The sequence below is a fragment of the Squalius cephalus genome (genome assembly GCF_949319135.1).
Source record: "Squalius cephalus genome assembly, chromosome: 11".
In the NCBI taxonomy this organism is placed as follows: Eukaryota; Metazoa; Chordata; class Actinopteri; order Cypriniformes; family Leuciscidae; genus Squalius; species Squalius cephalus.
In genome coordinates, this window is record NC_137132.1 from 35,821,554 (window position 1) to 35,840,316 (window position 18,763).

General features: G+C 40.0%; 1 protein-coding gene across 1 annotated transcript in view; it reads right to left on the reverse strand.

The window, feature by feature from the left end:
- Positions 1 to 891: 891 nt before the first annotated feature.
- The window catches only part of LOC307166907 (cytochrome P450 2G1-like), a 40,955-nt gene continuing 23,083 nt past the window's right edge, over positions 892 to 18,763 (reverse strand). Inside the window, exons 7-9 of the mRNA XM_079885668.1 lie at positions 3,441 to 3,628; positions 3,190 to 3,331; positions 892 to 1,641 (exon numbers count right to left, since the gene is read on the reverse strand). Of these exons, the coding sequence (XP_079741794.1) occupies positions 1,460 to 1,641; positions 3,190 to 3,331; positions 3,441 to 3,628 (512 nt within the window). The 3' untranslated portion in view covers positions 892 to 1,459. The remainder of the gene's footprint in view (positions 1,642 to 3,189; positions 3,332 to 3,440; positions 3,629 to 18,763) is intronic.

Genomic DNA, 18,763 nt, shown 5'->3' on the forward strand with positions numbered 1-18,763 from the left:
TATCGGCCAAGGAGGCTGTTTTGTAAACCCCTGCCTGTGCTACCCAATTTTTTTGGCCCTGTCTTTGCTAGCTCCTTACTGCCCTTCGTCTCTGCCTGGGGCTTCCAGTTCGCCAGCTCTGCCCTGGAGTGTTGACCCTCTAGGTCCGCCTAGAACCTCCAAGCCCGTAACTCCACCTCGGCCTGTTGACCAGTTGGCTCCACCTTGGTTACTCACTCCCTCAGCTTCACCTGGGACCATCATCCCTACGACTTCACCAGGCTTCCTCGTCCCTGTGGCTCCGCCTTGTTCAGTCGTTGCTCTGCTGTCACCATGGCCTTTCTGGGCATTATATGATGAACAGATTGGGGCTTTTAATCTCATGTAAACATTAGTCAGTGAACATAAACAGAAACTCAACTGTACATGCTTGACAAGTGAGAACAAACCTCATTGGTTCTTGCGGAAGCTCAAACGTGCTGTGTGATACTCGAGAATGAACCCCGCTGGTTCTTGCATGCTTGAGCTTCCATTTACCATAACTGATGTTTGTATTGATCAATGTTTATATGTAAATAAAAGCCTAAATTAACTCTGTTAATCATATAAAGCAATCGTGTCTCTTCAGACAGTTTGGAATAAACCGCTCAATTCATATGGATTTATTTTACAATCTCTTTATGAACTTTTTGAAGCATTAAAGTGGTAGTTGCATGAACTGGTACAGAAAACTCTCAGATTTCATTAAAAACATCTTAATTTGTGTTCTTAAGATGAATGAAAGTCTTACGGGTTTGGAACGACATGAGGGTGAGTAAAGGACAGATTTTTTATTTTTGGGGCGAACCAACCCTTGATTTTTTTTATTTTTTTTATTATTATTATTAAAAATTGACTTCATATTCATTTTTACGTAATTCAAACATACACAAAATTGTCTGTGATATTTATTTTGCATATGATACATTTTTATTTGGTGATTTGGTGATGTTGTTGATAAAAAAACAATCAGAATATCAGCAATGTTACAGTACATGTTAGGGGAAATTGACAAATGTGCCTCCTTTTATATTCCAAATGCCCTTTCTAGTAATTCATCCTGGTGTTGACTGCAGACTGCTGAGCTATTTATTAATGGAGCATTTGACTGACACCCAGGAGCAAGTAACACACATATATAAGAATCAGAAACAGACTTCAGAAAAAAGACTTTCCCTCAATGTCTTCACAACAACTCTCAAATAAACCTGTAGATTCTGAAATAAGAACGAGAACATTGCTCACAGCATGCTGACACGTTTTTCATTAATACCAATTTTTCAGTTTTCACTGTAACTATTTCGCTGAAAAATTGGAAATAATGGTGTTTTTCTAAATTTGTTAAATAAAAGATCTAAACAAATTATATGCAAATACTCTCTAAACTGATCCAGCTTCAAAGAACTTGTAATTAGTATGAATTATGGTCATGTTTCTTTGTTCAGCGGGGGGAGGCAATGAGCTCATAGAATCGAGGCATGTTGGTAAAGCTGCTGAGTTCAGGACTGGTGTCTATGCCATCTGGACCCTTTGGACTACTGAAGCTGAACTTCTGAAGCAGAGACACGATGAACAGAAAGAGCTCCATACGAGCCAGAGACTCACCCACACAAGCGCGTTTACCTGCAGAGACAGAATGCAGAGGAGGTGAACTAGTGACATGTCACAAAATCCTTTTCTAACAGGCAGTTGTGCTAAAAAAAGAAAAAGAAAAAAAAGAAATAACTCGAAATACATTTTATTTATTTATAAATAAATATTTATCATTTATTTTTATATATAAATATTTGGTTTTGCATTTAAGTGTTTAGCATATTGTTAAGTGTATTGCATCAGTCAGACAGGCCACATCAGTTAAGCTTGACCAGTCGATACTCAGTATCTGATCTACTTAGGAATACAATGCTTATGATATTGCTCCAATTTAAGTTACAATTTCAGATATCCTTCAGCTGGTTTCATTACATTGCTCAAGAAATGCAGTCTAGAGTTTTGCGTGAGGCATTCGTTCCCTGTGTGGATGTCTGTGACGGTCACGGATTGACCGCACATTTAACATGGTCTTGAGTTAATAAATGCACTCACACACACAGAGAGACTGTTTACTGACATAAGAGTTTATTATGATTATCGATCGAAATGAGTGAATGAAATACCTGTTGTCTTTATGCAGTATTGTTTGTCCCATAATTTTAGTGGTCTGACGGGGAAATGGTGGCGGGAATCTTTGGTTCCGCTAAGGATTGGAATCTACCACTTTTAATTGAAGATGTGTGTTTCAGGGACAACGCGGCCGAGTTGATTCTGTTTTTTCATGTTCAATGTATTGTAAATTATATCAACTGTTGCATAAGAGAGTAGATAATCTATTTTGAACAGTATGACAAAATGTTTCTTCAAGACTCTATATTTATGAGAAAATGTGTAAAGTGTTGAATGAGAGTTTGTCCCTCCCCATGGGGTAATGGTGCTGGCCGCCAGTATAAATGTGCTCGTCTGTGTTTAATGGAGTTAGTCTGTATTGGTTGCTACAGTGGAGAGTGTGATTTGTCTTTTTTTGATTTTCTCTTTGTTCTTTTTGCGGAAGTTATTTTTTGGAAAATTTGCATTTGGCATAATTGCTTTTAAATCTAATTTGGATAAGATTATTCCCTTTTGTTTAATTTTTCCATTAATGTTATATATTTGGGTTAGGATTTTTCATGATTTTGCACGTTTGGATAAATAGTCACTTATACTTCAAACTTTTTGTATTCACTCAGCCTCTGTTTAATTGGGCCAGACATTTTTTGGTGCCCATTACTTGGTTCCTATTACAATGTCACATCGGATTCAAGCTTGTTGAACTTGAACAAGAATTAGCCACGTTGACTGAAGTAATTTTCTAAACAAGCAGCTTAAATTAGTTACTTCATATAAAGTTAAACTGCGTGAAGAAGCTTTGTGTACATCTGGAGCTATTCTATAGTGCTATAGGTCTGGGTTAAACATTATTTGACTCATGCTTGATTTTAAGGACTGATTTTCAAAAGAACAAATTTTAATAATGCCATTTTTATGTTAAAATTAAAAAGACATTTAACCATCTTCACAATATGTGGTTTTATTTTTTTAAATTAACAACTTTAAAACTTTTGTTTGGTGTGAGATTGTAGACAGTTCAGAGTTTACCTGCAGAAAAGGGGATAAAGGCTGGATTCTTTTTAAAGTTGCCATTGGCATCCAGAAAGTGCTCTGGGTTAAATGTCCAAGGGGTTTCCCACTGTACCTCATCCCTGAGGACAGAGTGCAGCAGGGGAATGATCACTGTATCCTGAAAGAATGAAAGCTTATTTAAAATTATATGAATATTTCCAAACTCAACAATACTCAACAGCTATACAATAAAATAAACAGCTGAGTATTGTGTGATTAATCGTTACCTTTGGAATTACATAACCTCTGAATGTGATGTCTTTCATGGCATAATGGGGAATATTTAGTGGGACAATATCCAGAAAACGTTGTACTTCATGAATCACAGCATCAGTAAAGGGGAGGGACTTCCTGTCGTCCATTGTAGGGACCCTGTTCCTTCCAATAACTCTGTCAATCTCCCTTTGCATTTGCCCTAAAGCAACACAATAAAAAACGTTTTTGTAAAGATCAAACACAAAACATTTTTTTTTTTCTCCTAATTCCCAGATAGCAACATTGTTTCGGCCCAGATCCGGCCCACATCTGGCACTTGTGGAATGCGGATCTGGCCCACATGGAGCGTGGAATGACGGCCCTTGGGCGGCTCATTCCTGTTTGCCAGATCTGGGCCACAAGCAGGCCAAAGCAATACCACATGTCAGCCAAGAGCAAAGAAATAAACCAGAACTGGACCTTATCTGAGCCACAAAGTCTGTGTATATTAAATATGGAGTCATCTCATCCTTAATAAGCCTGTTAACAAGCAGAATCACTGAAGGAAAGAAGAGATCAGAAAAAGAGATGAGCAGAAACACAAGAACTACAACTGACTTCAGACACAGTCTAAGATTAAATCAACTGAAGAGAAAAGAAGACATTAAAGCTCCAGTATGTGATTTTTTTTGACCACAAGAGGGCGCAGTTTCCAACAATAACAAAGGCGAAGCTTGATGACGCTATGAAGGAGGTGACGATGGGAGATGTCGTTTTTAATGCGTTTTCACCATCTAGCGATGTATCTAAATGGAATTAATGAATCATGATCACGGATGAGGTAATTTATTCGTTTTTGTATTACCTGTATGTCTGATCGTATTATTTTATGTTATCATAATTAATGAACTGCAAGGAATGTGAAATGTTATGCTATATTATCCCGTTACAACTTACAGCTATTTGTCAAATGATTTGTTGGGTTAATGTTGTGCAGTTTTACGTTTTTATGGTTAATGCCGTGTTGTTTAACGTGTTCAAACCAATATCTAAAAGTAAATTTGAACGAACATTTGCAAGTAATGACTAAATATATTTTTTTAACAACACATATCCGATTGTATTTAATTGTACTGCCATAATCTCGATCACCACACGTGATAAAAAGCCTTACCGAAGTACAAAGAGCAATATAACTTTGTTTATAAATGCTATTATTGACAGTTGCATGTCTTACCTGTCTATCAATACACTCGCGAGAGCAGAGTCTCTGTCAAGTCCAAGATTGTCGCGCAGCTCTCTCCATCTCGAAAACGCCTGGCCGATATTTATCCAGGTTTTATTCCTTCGTTTGTCACACAGTCTGCGTGTATCAGAATATGGACGCTTTCGTTTTGTTGGCACTTCAATACTCGCCAAAGAGTAATCGTGATCCATAACAGCTATAACCATACAGTCTATGGCTATAACGCTATAACCACCACTTCCGCATTTGACCATGTGATATTCCGGTGTGGTGGGTCATATTTTTTATTTTATTTATTTTTCTTCTATGTCAGACGTCGTTATTGTTTATTGTGATAAGAAAAAAAACTCAATAAAGTTGTTGTAAAAAAAAAAAAAAAAATCCGGTGTGGTGGAATATCCGATCACATGGTCCACACCGGAAAACAAGGATAGAGCGGACATTGCGTCACTGAGAGGCGACGTTTCTTTTCCGGGACGGCCAGTTATTTAAAATCGGAATTTCTCTGAAATAAAAAATCTTTGGAGACTTTTGCAATATTGTAAGTACACAACTGGAGGAAATATATCACACTGTGCAAGTTATTTTCGGAAATTTTATTACAAAATTCCTACATATTGGAGCTTTAAATCTGTGAAGATCTCAGCAGAGGAGGATTAAACAACTCCACAAACAGCATTACCACTTATTATAACCAGACTGACTTTATTTCTGTCATACATCTTCAGAAGTTCTTATTGAGAATTAACAGAGGTTTAACAGTGATTAGTGTTTCCATTAGTTGGGCTCTTAACTCTTATTATATCTTTTGTCTTTTTTGGCCGCTGTGACAGTGTGTTTGTCGAACACATTTGCAGCAGCAAAGAAAGCTAAAGTGAAACGAGATCAGGTGATGATGGTTACCTGTTGATGGTTTTATAATCATCATGAAATAGGTGACCATCATCACCTGATCTCGCAAATATTAATGGAACAACACAATTGTTAGATTCCAAAGACTTCATTGAATCAGTCTATTTCATGATGGTTACCTGTTGATGGTTTTATAATCATCATAAAATAGACTGATTCAATGATGTCTTTGGAATCTAACAATTGTTGTTAGATCAAAAATCTAACAGCTGTTCCATTAATATTTTCACATCACAAACCCTGTGTTACTGCAGCATGAGATCTAGCAAAAATGGCCAAAATGCCTCCATCATGGACCGAGGCAGTGATCTCAGTTATCCCAAAAGAGGGAAAAGATAAATTGGAAAGCAGTTTATTTAGACCAATTTCGGTGCTGCACGTTGATTACAAATTACACACAGGGATCCTTGCCAAAAGACTGATAAAGATTCTCCCCCAACTTATACATAACGATCAGACTGGGTTTATTTCTTAAAGACAAACCCATGATAACATCAGGCGGTCACTACACATTAGGGCTGCACATCAGTGTGGCAAAATAAGGTACACCCATCTTAACACAAAATCTTACACTAAACCATGTCAAATTATCCATGTAATCTCCATGAATGAAAGTTAGAAATGTGGGTCTTGTAAGTACGGGACGATTACGTATTTTAAGGGACGGGTGGCAACCCTACTACTAAATCAAATTCAACAGGATAAACTTGAAGCCCTTTTAATTAGTTTAGATGCTGAGAAAGCTTTTGACTCTGTGAGTTGGCCTTTCCTATATAAGGTTCTTGAAAGATTTGGCATGCATGAAAATTTTGATAGAGGCATCCGTACACTTTATAGTAAACCATCAGCCAGGATAAAAATAAATGGGTATCTTTCAGACACCATTAGCCTATATTAGAACGTGGATCAAGACAGGAGTGTCCAGAGCCTCACGCACAATGGATAAGTCAGACTGAAAACATCAAAGTATCTGCATAAATGGAGAAGACCATAAATTGGCATTATACGCTGATGATATTTTGATATATTTAAGTAAACCCAACAACTAATTTCCTGAATTATTGAACCTTCTAGAAAAATTTGGTAGATATGCAGGATAAAAACTAAACATACAAAAAACGCAAACTTTGACTTTTAATTATACATCTCCGAAACACATTAGAGAGAAATTCCACCTTAATTGGGATCAGAGCTCACTGAAATATTTAGGAATATATTTATCGAAAGAAATCATCTCAGGTTACGTATGTAACCATGGTTCCCTGAGAGGGAACGAGACGCTGCGTCAAGCGCTGCAGGAACGCCCTGTGTGATTGCGTCGTGAAGCACATGTGTAATCAGCCCAATGGAAAGACGAGACGTCATAGGCGGGTGACATCATCGACCAGGAAACTATAAAGCACCCCTGGAAACAGACCGCGACAGCTCCTGAAAAGCCGAAGCAAGTCGATCACAGGCATGCAGGGAATATGGCAAGGCGACGCAGCGTCTCGTTCCCTCTCAGGGAACCATGGTTACATATGTAACCTGAGACGTTCCCTTTCAAGGGAACTCGCGCTGCGTCAAGCGCTGTGGGAACCCTATACCCACGACGCCATATGACAAATGCCTGTTCTGTATGAAGACCATGCGCACACTAGGAAACAAGCACCCTAGACCCTGGAGTGGAGCCTAGGTCCAAGTCATAAAATCTAACAAATGTATGCGGTGAGGACCAGCCTGCCGCATTACAGATGTCATAGAGTGAAACTCCTGATAATAAAGCCTTAGAAGCAGCCATACTCCTGGTAGAATGGGACGGGACAGCCAAAGGTGAAGGCTGTCCGGCCGCTTAATAAGCAAGTGAGATAGCCTCAACTACTCACTTGCTCACTATCTGTTTAGATGCAGGGCAACCTAACTTAGGTAACCCGAAGCAGACAAATAATTGCTCATATATATATATATATATATATATATACCACAGGGCAGCTTTGTGGACATAAGCATCCAAAGCCCAGAAAGGGGCATAACAGATTAAGTTTTTCCTGATCTGGGGTATTAAGGTGGAGGACAGAAGGCCTGCAGCACAAATGGCCCGCAAATTTAGTAGGGACCTATGAATACAACCCGGCAAGGGTTGAAGAAAGACTATCACCATACCAGGTGCAAATCCAAGTATGTGCAGGCCTCAGCCTCACATACCACGGAGAAGACGAAATAAGGATCTCTCCTCAGAGATAACCCAGCAAAGAAACATTCATTGCAGAAATCAAGTACTGTACCATAGGGCAGATAGCAAGATTCAGAAGGAGTTCTCCGCACCAGGCAGAGAACAGTTTCCATTCCAATGCATATTCAGTCTTCTCGTGGAGGAAGCTCTAGACTGGAGTATGGTCTCCACGACCTCAGTCGAGAGACCTGAACCTATGAGCTGGGCCCCCTCAGAGGCCGAGCCCACAGTATCCATAACTCCGGATGAGAGTAACTCCCAGGAGCAAAGATATCGAGAAATGCGTACAGGTGTAGCCTCAACCACACATAATACGTTGCATCTAGTTCAAGCAGAGCTGGATGTGTCAGGGAGAACCACATAGGGCAATGCGTTGTATAAAACGATGCGAAAGGTAGACTTGAGTCTTGACCGAAGTTCTCCCAAAGGAGCTCCACCACCTCGGGGTGAAGTCTCCATTCCCCGGGCCTCAGCCCCTGCCTCAACAGGATATCTGTTCTGATATACGAGACCATCAGTGTGTTGTCCGGAGGACAAGCACACTGTGGCCTCTCAGGTCTGGCAGGAAGTATTTGAGAGCTCGAAATACCACCATCATTTCCAGCCGATTTATGTATCAAGAACGTTGATGGTCCTGCCAAAGACCTTTCGCCAAGCGGCCACTCATGAACGCCCCCCCATTCCGTGAAGGAGGCATCCGTCGAAAGCATTACGCGTCGACAAGAAGCCCCCAGCACTGGGCCCTGGGCAAGGAACCAAGGTTTCTTCCACATGACCAAGGCACGAAGGCATCGCTGCGTGACCTTGATCGTGTGAAATGGATTTCCCCTCGGAGAAAACCCCTTGGTTCTGAGCCACCACTGCAGAGGTCTCATGTACAGAAGACCAAAAGTGATTATGTTGGACGCAGCTGCCATGAGCCCCAACAGTCTCTGAAACTGTTTCACAGTGAGTGACTGGCCTAGTTTTATCCCCTTTACGGCTGTGAGAATCGCAGAAATACGTGCAGGCGACAGACGTGCTTGTATTATTGTCGAATCCCATAAAACACCCAGAAAAGTGGTCCTCTGAGCTGAGAGGAGCACACTTTTCTTGGCGTTGAGCCGCAACCCCAACCTCTGTGAGACAGAATGACATCTCGATGCCGAACTGCCATCTGCTCGGACTGAGCTAAAATCAACCAAACGTCGAGATAATTTAATACGCGAATGCCCTGGAGTCTTAGAGGAGCCAGAGCTGCATCCACGCATTTTGTAAAGGTGCGGGGTGGTAAACCTAGGCTGAAGGGAAGAACCCGATACTGGTATGCTTCGCCCCCGAAAACAAACCTCAGGAACTTCCTGTGATGAGGATGGATAAATACATGGAAGTACATGCTCCTTCAAGTCTATTGTGACAAACCAGTCCTCGGACTGAATCTGTGACATATTAGCGTAAGTATACTTTGAACTTGAGATTCTAAAACCTGTTGTTTAATTGACACAGGCCTAGAATAGGATGCAACCCCTCATCCTCTTTCGGAACAATGAAGTAACGGCTGTAAAACCCTGACTGTCTGCTGGGAGGAGGAACCCCTTCTATAGCTCCTTTTGCAGAAGTGTCAGTACTTCCTGCTCCATAATCAGAGCCTGCTCGGGCTCCACCACTGTGGGGAGGACCCCTAGAAATCTGGGTGCCCTTTTCTATAGTGTGCAGGACCCACTGAGAAATATATGGCAGTAGTTTCCACGCTGCCAGAAATTCTACTAGGGGAACCAGTTTCTCGAGACTGGCCTCTGGATTTGGTTGAACACTCACTTTGGTACCCTGAAGCGGCGAACCGGCACGGAACAACCGAACTGACCGTTCTACGCCCCTCCTCGGAGGATCGCATGGGGACGCTGACACCTCGGTGCCCTGAACGGAGAACCGGCAGGGAACAACCGAACTGGCAGTGCTGCGACCCTCCTCAGAGAGTCGCACCCCAGAGGGTGCCGAGGAGAAACCATTTCTCAAAACCGTCCCTACCCCGGAGGATCCTTCAGAAGCCTGATAGCGTCAGCGTCAGGACTTCTTGTCTAAGTTTTATTAGAGATAACGACAGTCCTCAGATCTTGCCTACCTCTAACTAGCTTTGTTCCTACGACCCTCCTCGGAGGATCGATGGAAAAAGCAGGCACCTCGGCGCCCTGAAACGGCAAACCGGCAGGGAAACCGAATTGACTGCTCTACGACCCTCCTCGGGGGATCGTTTGGGGACGCTGACACCTCGGTGTCCTGAAACGGCGAACCGGCAGGAAAACCGAACTGGCAGCGTTGCGACCCTCCTCAGAGAGTCACACCCCAGAGGGCGCCGAGGAGAAACGATTTCTCAAAACTGTCCCTACCCCAGAGGGGACCACCCTCAGAAGCCTGCAGCCTCGGCGTCAGGGCTTCTTCTTCCAAGCTACTTTAGAGATAAAACAGTCCTCAAATCTTGCATATCTCTAACTGGCTAGACTGCGACCGCACACAGGTCCCCCCGATTGTGGATGAGCCCAAATGGCGAATCTCTGTATTGCCGCAATCTATGCTGCGAGGAGCTTTAGTAGACTGAGACTGCTCCCGCCCAGCAGTCTCAGGAACATTAGATCGGTAAGGGAGAAACCTCTGGAACGCCACTGAATAATTTCTTTCTTTTCTTTTTTTTTTTTTTTTAAAAGCGGAGTGTTCAGAAGAACAGACGTATTTTATCTTTATTTTATTTATATCAGAAAAACATATACACATATACATATATATATATCACTCCGTGGCCACCAGCAGGAAAACAACCGAACTGGCAGCACTGCGACCCTCCTCAGAGAGTCGCCCCCAGTCTCGAATAGCGTCAGTGCTGACATCCTCACATTCATCCATGTCCTTATATACTTTACCCACCAGTGCTGCCTAATAATATTTATCTATTATTTATGATGCTGGTGGGTAACGTCAGGGTTATTATGACGCCGACCCGGGAGAGAGATAGCTCGCAAGCGTCTCTTTAACCCGAGGCACTGTCATACCATGATACTTAATACCCATAACATTACTATAGTAGAAGTTTAGGGATTAAACACATAAATAGAAACCGGCTTATTCCACGATCTCGACACCTCAGTGTGGAGATAGGGGAAAAAAACGGCACTCCCCGACGAGGAGGCTGAAATATAGAGTTTTCCTTATATTTTCACTCTCATGTTCGACTGGCCAGTAATATTTAATTTAACAACAGCACTAGATAAAACCTCCTTTTATAAACTCCTCTTTATTCAACAGAGTTATGAGCTGACTTATTTATTTATCATAAACATCTGCCTTAGATATTTCTTTTATTTTTTATTTTTTAAACAAAAAACACTAACGATACCAATTCCTCGGAACTGGAAATCGCAACATGAGTGCCTCATTCCGGGGAGGAGAAACAGCAGAGCGTGCTTCTCACCGAGATAAAGCACTGGATCTAACAGGTGAAGGCAGAGATAGGGCTGGGTCCGTCTCAAACCCCGCTGTTAGAACCATTTGCGATCCCCAAGATGCGCGTCGACGCCGTGCCTCGGCAGCAGCGGGACCTGCGCCTCGGGGGGCGCGCACCTAACCGTCCTCCTCGAAGAACGGCCGGCGGGAGCGGAGCGTCCTCACTGACAGCTTCTCGCAATGCTCACAGTCAGCCCCCTCGAGAACTGACTGTTGGCATGCTCCACTCACAAACAAGCAACACAAAGCTGAAGTGTGTGTCCCCACCCGTGATATAACGTGGGCAGGGAACAACATAACGCTTGCTTGCTCTCTTTTGCCATATATATATATATATATATATATATATAGCAACTTTGACAGACAACAATAAATATGACAAGGACAGAATACACAGATCACTTGCTGAAGGCACAGAAGCTGTCGCGGTCTGTTTCCAGGGGTGCTTTATAGTTTCCTGGTCGATGATGTCACCCGCCTATGACGTCTCGTCTTTCCATTGGGCTGATTACACATGTGCTTCACGATGCAATCACGCAGGGCGTTCCCGCAGCGCTTGACGCAGCGCGAGTTCCCTTGAAAGGGAATCCAACACTGTCAGAGATCAATTTTGACCCACTCTTAACAAAAGTTAAAAGTGATATACACAGTCCTTGGCCTCAGTCATATAATTGATTCTGTAAAATTGAACATCCTTCCACAATATCTCTATTTATTTCAAGCACTTCCTTTAGAAATTTCCTCAAAACAATGGTCTGAATTAAATAAGATAATTTCCAGATTGTTTGGCCAGGGAAAAAAAACAGGGTTAAATTGAAAACATTACAGCTTTCAACAGAGGAAGAAGGTATGGCATTACACCATTTTAAAGATTATTTCTATGCAGCCCAGAGTAAACCTTTAATTAACATATGTGTAGCACCGAAGGGGTGAGTTTCGTTATTCTGGACTCAATTATAATTACAACACCGACTACGCCACCCTGGGAATTTCACCCAGGGAAATAATGGTCCAATAAGGACACACAGGTTCGTTCCCACAAAGACGTGAATATAGAAAATAACAATAATACTTTATTATAATAACTAGACTAAAAGCTCGACACACACACACACTTCAATACACCAGGGGTTAATGTGGCTTCAGAATCAAAACTAAAGGAAAATAACAAAAATCAAAGATAACATGTCGGATGGCAAGGAGAAATAACAAACCTACCCAATTCCATTTCACTACAAGCACTTCAAACGTACAGTAATGTACTCACTTCACCACAAGCACACGTGCATTCAAGTGACAGGGAATTCAAATGACTCAAATCACTCAGTGAACAAGGGTACCCATTAACTTGGACCTAGAGTGGTCAGCTCTCCTTCTCAGCCAGTCCAACAAAGTTAACAATCAATGTCAAATTGTCACAAATCAATAAACAAGAAAAAAAGAACAATAATCAAAATTATCAAATCAAATCAATAAACGAGAAAAGAAAAATACAAGTTGATCAACAAAATACAAAGCAAAAAAAGCAACAAATCAATAAACAAAAAAAAGAAATACAAATACAAAGTTGATCAACAAAATACAAAAAAAAAGCAACAAAATAACAGATGCAAATCACATTACACCTTGTCCATTAACAATACACACACACCACAAAGGATGCATTTAAGATCACGCAAACTCACAACCATTAATACTTATTTCTCACACTCGCACATATACACGCTCGCACACACTTCCAACAATAAACAAACGCACTCAAACAACTCACATCAACTTTGAATTCATCCACACTACCATACAAACCCCACAGACACAATATTCCAGTTGAAACAGTGCGCAGGTGGCCAAGCGGCCACACGGATTAATACTCTGGTCTCACAATCTCCCGATGTCAAGTTCACTTGATGTGGACTGGTCAAACCAGAGGTGGGAGTAAGTCACACATGTGCAAGTCACAAGCAAGTCTCAAGTCTTAACCTTCAAGTCTCAAGCAAGTCCAAGTCAATTTTGTGAAAAGCAAGTCAAGTCAAGTCAAGTCACTGCTTTATGTCAAGCAAGTCAAGTCAAGTCGTAGCTTGGGTCACAAGTCACTGCAAGTCATACAAACGTTTGATGATTTCACTGAATTTATATATTAAAATAAGTTAAAACTATAGAAGTTGTGGACTCTGGTTTTATTTGCAACATTTTTTTTAAATATATTTAAAAAAAATGTTGCAAATAAAACCATAGTCCACAACTTCTGTAGTTTTAACTTATTTTAATATATAAATTCAGTGAAATCATCATGCATTTCCACATACAGCTGAGTGGTTACTACAATAAAAATCTAAAAAATAAAAAAATAAATAACATAGCCTAAAATGTAAATGTAAAATTAGGCCAACATTAAGCATTAAAAATAAATATGCCTCAAACATTGCAGAAGATCATTAAAAGGTATTAAACAATTCACAATTCAAGTATAATGGTTCCTATGCCACCAAATGGCATTCTTCAAACTGGCATCCCCTTAACATGAACACATCCTTAACAACAAGTTAGATCTTTCCTTTTTAACAAAAAAATAACAAGAAAAAAACAGTAATAACTGAATTGACACAAAACTTACACCGGTCATCAGGTGGACAGAAAACTTACACCTGTCAATCAGGTGGATTGACTATTGTACATTATTAATCTGTGTGAGTGAGTGATTTATTAATATCTGTGAATGAATGTGTGCATGTGTATGAGTGAAAAGTGTATTGTTTGCATGTCCATGGTTGTGTTTGACTTTGTGTGTGTGTGCGTGTGCGTGTGCGTGTGCGTGTGTGTGTGTGTGTGTGTATGAGTGAAGAGTGTATTGTTTGTTTGCATGTGTGTGAGAGAGAGAGAGAGAGAGAGAGAGAGAGGTGATTTGATTGAGTGTGATTGATTCATTAATATCTGTGAATGAATGTGTGCATGTGTATGAGTGAAAAGTGTATTGTTTGCATGTCCATGGTTGTGTTTGACTTTGTGTGTGTGTGTGTGTGTGAGTGAAGAGTGTATCGTTTGTTTGCATGTGTGCATGGTTGTGCTTGCAAGTTTGAAGTTTTGTTTTGTTTATTTGTGTATGCATGGTTCCGTTCGAAAGTCTGTATGTTTTTTTTCTTTGTGTGTAGGTGTCTTTTTACAATCTTTTATGTGCATCCCCAAAAACTATCCAATTATTAGTCACTGTACACATGCTATTATGCTATTAAAGGACAACTCCGGCGCAAAATGAACCTGGGGTGCAATAACACATGGGAACCGAGTCGACCGTTCTCTGGGATTTGTTTTCATGATAATCGAATGTAAAGAGTTTTATCTTAAAAAAATGTTTAGTTTATAACGCTAGTATATGGGGCATAGAGTAAGTAAAAAGAAATCGCTAGTTAATACCACTAACAAGGCTCAAAATAGCCCCACATTAACAAGGTAGCATAATGAGGGTGCTTGTTAGTGGTATTAACTAGCGATTTCTTTTTACTTACTCTATGCCCCATATACTAGCGTTATAAACTAAACAGTTTTTACATTTAAATTGCAGTTACATTTTTTTTATATTTCTTCATATTCAAGTCAACCCTGGGATAGCAGACTATATTGGTAGCATATAACTAGACAGTACAAAGGGATGCATGCAGGTAAGAAAAACTGGAATATGGCATATTTTAACCCGATTTTCATTTTTGCTTTCAAGAAAATAATCTTTTTTATGTAAGGGATTATTCAGATCATAAAAAATCATTAATCCAAGGCACTCAGATATTATAAAAAAAATATATAGAAAGCCTTTATTTCATCATGGCTTTAATATTTTAAAATCAGGTGACAAGTACTTGCACACGCGTCGCGGCTAATGAGCCTTTGTCAGGGTGTGTGACCTCTATGTGTGTGACCAAGTTACAACATGGAGTTCGGAGTTCTCTTGACTGAGTAGCAATTAAATACTCGTATAACAATCACCTGGTCACTGTACAGGGCAATAAGCAGGAGAGAAAATTCAAATAATACAAAGAAAACGTATCTCACCCAATAATCACGAATGAACATATACAAATCAAGATCCACACATCAAAAATGCATATAATGTTGGGTGAGATGCTTCTTGTATTATTTTAATTTTCTCTTTCCTAGCTGCCTGGCCTAACAGCGTAAAAAGCTGCACAGTAACTTTAGCCGCAACGACGTTATGTGTGCTTGTAACCTGTTGTTAAAATATTAAAGCCATCATGATGAAATAAAGGATTTTTGTATTTTTTTCCCCAATAATATTTGACTGCCTTGCACAAAACTTCAAGTCTATCACACAACTAGTAAAGTAACCTTTTATTAACCAAGACGTTAGCAACAGCTGAAAACTATGACTGACTTCGTCACTTACATTTGTTTGTGGGATTTGAAGTGTCGAATGAAATTCGACGTGGTTATTTTTGGCATGGCGCCTTCCATGTTCATTCACTCACTGCTCTTACGTCGTTAGGCTTGCTCTCTGTTTGCCTGCTGTGTCACGTGATTGTTGCGGTGCGTTCAAATACATATATTTATTTTTTAAAAAGACAAGTTATTTCGAGTCATTTACCTCAAGTCCGAGTCAAGTCTCAAGTCATGAATATCAAGTCAAAGTCAAGTCAAGTCTTTTATTAATATTTGTCAAACAAGTCTCAAGTCCTAAAATTTGCGACTTAAGTCTGACTCGAGTCAAGTCATTGACTCGAGTCCCCCATCTCTGGGTCAAACAGACGCAGTTGAGTTGAGGCAAGACGGAACGTCGCGGCAACGTGCAACGACAGTAGTCTATTCAAGAGAACGAAGGCAAAGACCAAACAGGAAGGAAGGGGAAGCCCGGTCGCAGTCCCAATCAGCTGTCATCACACGGACATATTACCGGCTCTTGGCCTCTTTAGCTACAACAGAGGGGAACACGATATAACAAATCCTTTCGCGGATATCCACCCATTAAATCAAATCATTTACCCACCTGATTATTAACAAATCAGCCCTTCCAACGTCAGACCACGATAGATAAACAGCCCAGGATGCATACTAAAAACAACAGAATGCATATAGCCAACAGCTCGCCCCACATTAAATATTTATTTCTTCATGGTAACATACCCAAATACTGCGTGGCTCAGCTCGAAGATCCCCACAAGGGAACAACTCGAAAGAACAGCGTCCAAGTTTGCAGCAGTCAACGCACTCCAACAACGCAATAGCTTCCTTATACACACTCACGCACCTATAGCACCTGTATCTAATTAGGTAATTACCATTCATTTGTACTAGGGTTGTACCAAAATTAACGAGGCAGCTATGACTACTACATATGCAATCCAACATATCATGCTAGGTGGAAAGATATTGAACTCTCAATAATGAATGATCCCCAAATTCAGGCGGTATTAACACATTAAAAATGTGGGAAGATTTATAGATAAGGTGCAAAACCTATGAATTAAAGCCCAATAAAAAAAAAAAAAAAAAAAAATGGAATATGATAAGAGAAGAATATAAACTGTACCATAAACTACAAATAATTCAATGATGTGCCTATGATCCTGAATTCAAACCTAATAGAATGGACCATAGATTCAAGTCCTGGGTTTTAAAAAGAACAACAACATTCTATTCACTTACAGAAAAGGGAAACTTAAAAGACTTTGAAAACTCAAAGAAAGAATATTGCCTTGATAAATTTGATTTTTATAGATATCTTCAAATACGTAATCATTTTGAACATAATATTAAAAATAAAACAGACTTTGATGACACAATATTGAGGATATTTATGGGTGCCTACCAAGATGATTTGAATAAAGGTGTCATATCTAAATTTTATAAAGGCCTCAGAAAGAAAAAAAAAGTTGAAAAAAAAAAAAAGACAAAACAAATGTTGGAGACAGTGTGGGTTTTGGGAAGCCAGTCACTGGCATATATTCTGGGAGTGTCCAGTGATAAAACCTTTCTGGGCAGAGCTTCATAAAGCAGTGGAAAGCTTACTTAACACTGCCCTGCCCTTGCATTTTTCCACATTATTTTTAGGAAATGCGGATTTCCAGGCAAAACGGCAGGATGAATATTTATTTGGCATTTTAACATCTGCTGATAAAAATGCGCTCACTAGGTGTTGGTTGCTTCCTGAACCCCCCACAATACAAGAGTGGATAGACATAGTAAATGGTATATATGTTATGGAAAGGATTACTTTTTCCATTCGTCTTCAGAAAAATGTGTTTATTAAATTCTGGACCAAGTGGGTCGAATATGTAAGGCCGTTACAGCCAGACTCTGTGGAAGCATAGAACAAATGACCCTTACCTCTTGAATGAAAAATATAATTGTAATCTTCTTTGCATACCTCTCGGAAACTAGTATGCTTTCTCCCACAGTCTCTACCCTGGACTAAGAACTTACAATTAACACCCTTCAGTGTAGAGTTGGATCATTGAGTATTTATCCTCCCCCAAATTGTAAAAAATATTGTTGTTACTGTTGTTGTTGTTATTATTGTTATTATTATTATTATTATTTTAATTTATTTTATCCTTATATTATTATTATTTTAATTTATCACTTAGTTTACTTTCTTTATTTTTGTATTATGTAAAAAAGAAAAAAATTAAATGGCAGTGAAAAATACAACTACCTCGGTTTTGAAATGCTGTTGTTTATGCTGCTACACCAAAATAAAGAATTCAAATAAAAAAAAGAAAACTCCGACACACCTGTCTCAAGTCCCACAGAGGAGCTCCGGAAGAATATAAGATGGAGAAACAACAGTGAAGGGCGAGAGAAAACCAGGCCTGTGCTGTAAGTTGGCTTCTGATTCAGTTCATTTTATTATTTGTTTTATTTAGTGATTAAACTATGTTGAACCAGTTTGCCAGTTCCTGCTTCTTTTGTAACAATATATATATAAATTCTGGAAACACACTTTACAGACATCTCCATGTAACTTCTTAGGTGTTTTTTTGTGCAGATTGTTGTGCCATTATTTGTGTGTCGGATCAACCCCGTGATCATGAATGGACTGTATGGATGTACTCCATATCTAACACACAAATATATTGTCGCAGCATTAACACGGTCTGTTTACTGACACTGATATCATGCATACTCTGACTTGTGCAATGTTTGTGAATGTTTGGATGTATTGTGTATAATGTGTTTAAAATATGTGAGGATACGATGTGTATTTGCTCATTATGTGTAGTGGATATGTAGGGGAGCACGGGGCACAACCTAATGTGGAGTTAAAGTCCCCGTGAACCGGAAGTTGCAAACGACTTTTCTCCAGTGTTATGACGTATTTCCAAGTGAAACAGAATATTGAACAGAGGGCGGGGTTTTACTTAGCGCTCCTCCTCTCAATCTCTCACTCATAGCAGACTAACGGTTTGAGGGGAGTGGTTAAAGCGTTTTCAAACCAAGCCGTCAAACCTACGTCATCAGAAAAAGACGCCATTCCAGACCGGAAGAAACTTTTCAGATTTTGA